At 37.6% G+C, this 6,778-nt stretch overlaps 1 protein-coding gene across 1 annotated transcript; it reads left to right on the top strand.

The window, feature by feature from the left end:
- Positions 1-354: 354 nt before the first annotated feature.
- LOC107640751 (transmembrane ascorbate ferrireductase 1-like) lies at positions 355-2,008 on the top strand. The gene is made up of 5 exons (XM_088502891.1): positions 355-469; positions 671-748; positions 885-1,084; positions 1,448-1,696; positions 1,949-2,008. The coding sequence occupies exons 1-5, from the start codon at positions 355-357 to the stop codon at positions 2,006-2,008; spliced, it is 702 nt and encodes a 233-aa protein (XP_088359017.1).
- The last annotated feature ends 4,770 nt before the right edge of the window (positions 2,009-6,778 follow it).

The following is a 6,778-nucleotide window of genomic DNA, read 5'->3' as shown; positions in this document are numbered from 1 at the left end:
CCATGGCCAACTGTAATTGAATTTTGCATTGTAGCCTCGTAAACATATTTTTTAGATGGAACTTCAATTACTTGTTTCGTTGGTGGTTCTTTACTGAAATATATGCGGACTATTCTTCACTTATTAATTCCTATTGTTGTTTTTCTTTTTCCCCTTCCCCATTTTTCTCAGGATTTGGTTACTGAAAATGAATTTGAGAAAAACTGCTTGCTAATGTGATTTCTCCAAGTGATATTGGGGTCACTTTTGATGATATTGGGGCTTTAGAAAATGTGAAAGACACCTTGAAGGAGTTAGTCATGCTTCCTCTACAGACAATGCTTGCGAAAGAGACAAAAGGAGAAAAGATTGAAGATGGGGTTGGGAGTTCCTACTCTTCCATTTACCTTTGTAGCTCACCTTCTAGCAGTGGCTGCTATTGTCATGGTCTGGCTTTGGAACATACACTTCAGGCGTGGCTTTTTTCTCCTACCATTACATTGATGAATTAGTAGCTAAACTGATTTGGGACTGGGTTTAGTTTTTAATACAATCATTTATATATAACACAAGATAATCATATAATATTACACAAGTTGAAGTTACTAATCTATATTAAGCCCTTATATATCTTATATTTGTGACTATTATTATATATAAATTGTCAATATATAGTTAGTGAATTACCCCTAACTTACGTATTCCTTTTTCTTGATACAGATCCATCCTGTTCTTATGCTAATTGGATTAATAATCATGGGAGGTGAAGGTAACCAAAAAACTTTCACAAGATACCGTTTTATGAACTAATGTGTAACTATTTCTACAATTCTCTGTTGTCTTCAACTTGCATAATTATTATAGGTCTCATATTTTTTCCCTTTATATTTTTCGGTTACTTGTAGCTATCATAACTTACAAAGCTCTACCCATGAAGAAGGAAATTAAGAAGTTGATACATCTTATTCTCCACGGAATTGCACTGATACTTGGAATAGTTGGAATTTGTGCTGCCTTCAAGAATCATAATGAAAGTGGCATCGCCAATATGTACAGCTTGCATGCATGGCTTGGCATTGGAGTTATTTCCCTTTATGGGATTCAGGTAAAACCATTGAAATCGTAGATTAATTAAACTTTAAACAGCTAAACCTACGTGCATATAAGAGTTTGGCATGCATTAAGAAAAATACACAATGAGAAATTTTGTTATAATAAGGCTTGCCAAAATGACAAGTATCAATCTTAACGCTGTGACAAATTAAATAAATAATTCATCATATAGTTTAATTCAATCTGACATCACAATGATTTTGAAGTATAATCTCTATTATAACAGAGTAACTTCTCATGATTTCCAGTTAGATAATGGTGGAGGACAAGTTTGTTTTGGACCAATTTTGTCCTTTGTATTTTTATTTAATGATAAGAATGAGATTTATTCTTTAATTAATACACCTGCATGCAGTGGATATTTGGGTTTGTGATGTTTTTCTATCCTGGAGGGAGTGAATCACCAAGAAGTCAATCAATCCCATGGCACGTGTTGTTTGGGCTGATAGTGTATGTTCTGGCACTTGGGACAGCTTCCCTTGGGTTCTTAGAGAAGCTCACATTCCTGGAGAGTTCAGCAGGTGTGGCTAAATATGGTTCAGAGGAACTCCTTGTTAACTTCACTGCCATTGTCACCAGGGAATACTGCTCTTTGGCCCCCTTGGTACTGGAAAGACAATGCTTGTAGAGGCTGTAGCAACCGAGGCTGGAGCCAACTTTATTAACATTTCAATGTCTAGCATTACTTCAATAGTGTGTTTTAGATGTTGTAAATTTTACTTTGCAAAGTGATGACTTTGCAGTGAATTTATTTTCTTTTCTTTTTATTTTTTTAATTTTCCTGTGTGAGTTTACGTTTGTATTTTTATATAAAGTTTATTTTAATAACATGATTTAGTTTTTGCATAATAATTAGTTATTTAATGTTGATTATGCTGGCTTTCACAATGTTAAAAAGCAGTATGAAGTGGCCTAGTGAAGGGTTTAAGGGTTTATGTAGCTATTGGCACGCTTTATAAGCGTAGCTATATCTTCTTGTAGCATCAACAGCCACGCTTATTAAGCGTAGCCATGTATCACCCTATTGGCACGCTTGAAAAGTGTAGCCGTATCTTTCCCTATCGGCACGCTTTTGAAGCGTACCCAAAACCAACTTTTTCGGGCACGTTTCAAAAGCGTGGCTATATATACACTTTTCGGTACGTTTTTAAAACGTAGCTATAGGTTAATAGATATGGCCACGCTTTTTAAGCGTAGCAAGAGATAAAAGCGTGCCAACAGAAAAAGCGTGCCGATAGATCCACAAAAACGTGGCGATAGAGCAACCGGCACGCTGGCGGATGTGACCCTTTCAAAAGCGTGCCGATAGCTCAAAAAGCGTGTCAAAAAGCTATCGGTACGCTTTTTTGCACTTTTTGGCACGCTTTTAAAGCGTGGCAGAAAGCTTATTTTCTTGTAGTGCTTGTAGGCTAAAACAACCCAACAAGTAGTGAAGAAGCATAAAAGCATTCAAGCAAAAATCAAGCAATTGTGAAATTAGATAATGCATGAACATTGATTGATGTGTAAGTAAATTTGGTGAACAAAATGGTTTAAAGAGCTCACACATCAAACAATGACACTTATTGAAGTTGTTGCAACACCTAAGGGACATAGAGGTGGAACACATGGATGCTATGGAACTTAGGAAAAAGGATATAGAAGTCAAAAATCAATCACATAGTAAGCATGGTCCACAAAGCTTAGGAAGCTCAAAAATATGTTGCTAGGTAAGCTTTCGATCCAATTTCACAATTCCACAAACTCAATGCATGAAATAGGTGATGATCAATTAGAACAAGCATCCTAAAAAAATGCATTGATAATGTACAATTGCCTAACAATAGATGATGAATGCATGGTGGCCAAAACATGCAATTCAAAGAGTTAAGATGCATGAAGGCAATGTAACAAGTACTTGGTATTCACAAGCATTAAGCATAAAAAGTTCCAAACCAAGTATCCAAATACAACCTCAAAAAGAAATCCAACAATAACAATTAACAACAATGATGTTAAACAAACATCCTATCAGTAATAAGCAGCAATAAATAGTAAACAAGATTAGTAATCCAACACTTATAATGGAAAACAAAAGTTAAACAAAAATTAAACTAACTAAAAGAAATGGTGTTACATGATATTTGGTAGTGTTGGATGATGTTTGAAGGGTGGAAAGAAAAGAAGAGAAGAGAGAAGAAGGAAATAAATGGAAAGAGGAGAAGAAAAGAAGGTGAGTGAAATAGGGCAATCCACGCGTGCGCGTCATGTACGCGTAAGCGTGGATTGATGAAATGGTAGCGACGCACACGCGCGGATGTCGCGTACGCGTGCATGGCAAAGCAGAGAGTCGACACGTATGTGCAAGGTACGCATGCGCGTGCCCTGGGGCACAAAGTTGGCACACTTCAGGCACAACTCTCGGGTGAATGTATGGGAAGTGGAAAAATTCAATCCACGCGTACGCGTACATGACGCGAGCACGTGGATGGTCGAAATTGCTTGATTCACGCGTACGCGTGAAGCACGCGTGCGCATGGATGGTGCTCTGTTTTTCAAAATTTTTCTATATTTTTTGCACCAAACCTCCAAACAGCTACCAAAACATCATAAAACCTTATTTAATACACTAAACTACCAAACAAACTTAACAAATCAATCAAAACATGAAATTAAACCTATTTTACCAATATGTACAAAAGAGAAAAATAAAAGGATATTACCATGGTGGTTGTCTCCCACCTAGCACTTTTGTTTATTGTCCTTAAGTTGGACTTATAGGGAGCTATCCATCAAGGTAGCTGGTGCACGAAATTGTGATCCTTAACAACTGCGCCAAAAACTTGGTGCTCGGAACGTAATTCACACACTTTGTCACAACTCCGCACAACTAACCAGCAAGTACACTGGGTCATCCAAGTAATAAACCTTACGTGAGTAAGGGTCGATCCCACGGAGATTGTCGGCCTGAAGCAAGCTATGGTCACCTTGTAAATCTCAATCAGGCAGATTCAAATGGTTTTAGAGATTTGATAATTAAAAGATAAATAAAACGTAAAATAAAGATAGAGATACTTATGTAATTCATTGGTGAGAATTTCAGATAAGCGTATAGAGATGCTTTTGTTCCTCTTGAACCTCTGCTTTCCTGCTGTCTTCATCCAATCCTTCATTCTGCTTTCCATGGCAAGCTGTATGTTGGGCATCACCGTTGTCAATGGCTACATCCTGTCCTCTCTGTGAAAATGGTCCAATGCGCTGTCACTGCATGGCTAATCATCTGTCGGTTCTCGATCATACTGGAATAGGATTTACTATCCCTTTGCGTCTGTCACTACGCCAGCACTCGCGAGTTTGAAGCTCGTCACAGCCATCCCTTCCCAGATCCTACTCGGAATACCACAGATAAGGTTTAGACTTTCCGGATCTCAGGAATGGCCATCCATGGGTTCTAACTTATACCACGAAGACTCTAATATCTCGGACTCGGTCCCCTGTATTAGATATCTAAGAGATACTCATTCTGTCTCGTCTTCATGTAGAACGGAAGTGGTTGTCAGGCACACATTCATAGGTGAGAATGGTGATGAGCGTCACATAATCATCACATTCATCATGTTCTTGGGTGCGAATGAATATCTTAGAATAGGAATAAGCTTGAATTGAATAGAAAAACAATAGTACTTTGCATTAATACTCAAAGAACAGCAGAGCTCCACACCTTAATCTATGGTGTGTAGAAACTCTACCGTTGAAAATACATAAGAACAAGGTCTAGGGATGGCCGAATGGCCAGCCCCCAAAACGTGATCAAAGGATCAAACTTTAATCCAAAGATAGATCCGAAGATGGTCCAAAAGATGTAAATACAATTGTAAAAAAAAATCCTATTTATACTAAACTAGTTACTAGGGTTTACAGAAATGAGTAAATGATACAGAAATCCACTTCCGGAGCCCACTTGGTGTGTGCTTGGGCTGAGCATTGAGCTTTACACGTGTAGAGGCTTCTCTTGGAGTTGAACGCCAGTTTGTAACCTGTTTCTGGCGTTTAACTCCACTTTGCAACCTGTTTCTGGCATTTAACTCTAGAATAGGGCAGGAAGCTGGCGTTGAATGCCAGTTTGTGTCATCTAAATTCAGGCAAAGTATGAACTATTATATATTGCTGGAAAGACCTGGATGTCTACTTTCTAACTCAATTGAGAGTGAGCCATTTGGCTTCCTGTAGCTCCAGAAAATCCACTTTTAGTGCAGGGAGGTCAGAATCCAACAGCATCTGCAGTCCTTCTTCAGCCTCTGAATCTGATTTTTGCTCATGTCCCTCAATTTCAGCCAGAAAATACTTGAAATCACAGAAAAAAACACAAACTCATAGTAAAGTCCAGAAATGTGGTTTTTAATTAAAAACTAATAAAAATATACTAAAAACTAACTAAATCATACGAAAAACTATGTAAAAACAATGCCAAAAAGTGTATAAATTATCCGCTCATCAGTGACCCACGCGTACGCGTGACCCCAGTTACGTCAACTCATTAATGCAAATTGCTGGGGGTAATTTTTGGCCCTCCAGAACCCAGTCCAACTCATTTCTAGAGCTATATCAGGCCAAAGGAAAGCTGAATGAAGGTGGGCAATTAGGTTTAGCTTTTATTATGCTTTTCTCTTAGTTTCTAGAGAGAGAAGCTCCTGATGAATGAGAATTTGCTCGATGGTCTAGAATTTCTCTTCTAGGAATAAAAACTTCATTGTAAGCATATTTCTAAACCAACAAACAATTCCCACATAAAAAATTTTGGTTATCACAAAGAACAAACCCCAAATAAGAATTAACCGAAGTATTTAGACTCCGAGTCATCTCACAAGGAATTGCAATGAAGTGTATGCTTATTGATGCACGGAAAACTTGTCTCTCAACAAATTTCCTTCGGCAAGTGTACCGAATTTGTCGTCAAGTAAAAACTCACAATAGAGTGAGGTCGAATCCCACAGGGATTGATTGATCAAGCAACTTTAACTAGAGGAATGTTCTAGTTGAGCGAATCTAGAATTTGAGTTGAGAATTGCAGAAAATTAAATGGCGGGAAAGTAAATAACAGAAAAGTAAATGCTGAAAATGAAGAACTGAATGTAAATGACGGAAAGTAAATTACAGAATTGTAAATGGGAATGGGGGAATTGCTCATAAGAGTAAACAACAGAAATTAAAGAGAATGGGTAAGATCAGAAATGGGGAGTTCATTGGGCTCAGGAGATGTTGCATTCTCCGGATCAATTTCATTTTCATCTCTTCCTCAATCAATGCACTCATTGATCTCCTTGGCAATCTTAAGTGATCGAATTACAATTCCTTGTAATTCAATCTCTCAAATCTTGATCAATAGCCAATTCCTTGGTCAATTGCTCATGAGAAGAGATGAAGTATGGTCACTGATTATACCACATGCATTTCCCAAATCAAGTATTGAGAGGATTATAGTCACATATCCATCCAAACCCAATTTGGTCCAGCATGAGAAAGCATTTCTAGCATGATCTCTTCATTCCTCTTTCAAGGTTCAGAAGAGATCCAAGTATGAATAGCTTCTTTTCCAAGATAACTACCCAATTGGATGAAGATCGAAAGGTTTCAAGTAAAATCAAGAGAAAAGATAGAAGAAAAATAATGAAAACTAGTATTGATCAATCAAATTACAACAGAGCTC

The sequence above is a fragment of the Arachis ipaensis genome, chromosome B1, assembly GCF_059453495.1.
Source record: "Arachis ipaensis isolate K30076 ecotype BB chromosome B1, ASM5945349v1, whole genome shotgun sequence".
NCBI lineage: Eukaryota > Viridiplantae > Streptophyta > Magnoliopsida > Fabales > Fabaceae > Arachis > Arachis ipaensis.
This window is presented reverse-complemented; position numbering and strand designations above follow the sequence as displayed.

What these genes read in the sequence shown, in the direction of transcription:
- LOC107640751 (XM_088502891.1), top strand. Translation starts at nt 355, where the DNA reads ATGGGGTTGGGAGTTCCTACTCTTCCATTTACCTTTGTAGCTCACCTT. An exon ending in AATAATCATGGGAGGTGAAG is followed by an intron (nt 749 to 884) that starts GTAACCAAAAAA and finishes GGTTACTTGTAG; the next exon opens with CTATCATAACTTACAAAGCT. An exon ending in ACTGCTCTTTGGCCCCCTTG is followed by an intron (nt 1,697 to 1,948) that starts GTACTGGAAAGA and finishes CATAATAATTAG; the next exon opens with TTATTTAATGTTGATTATGC.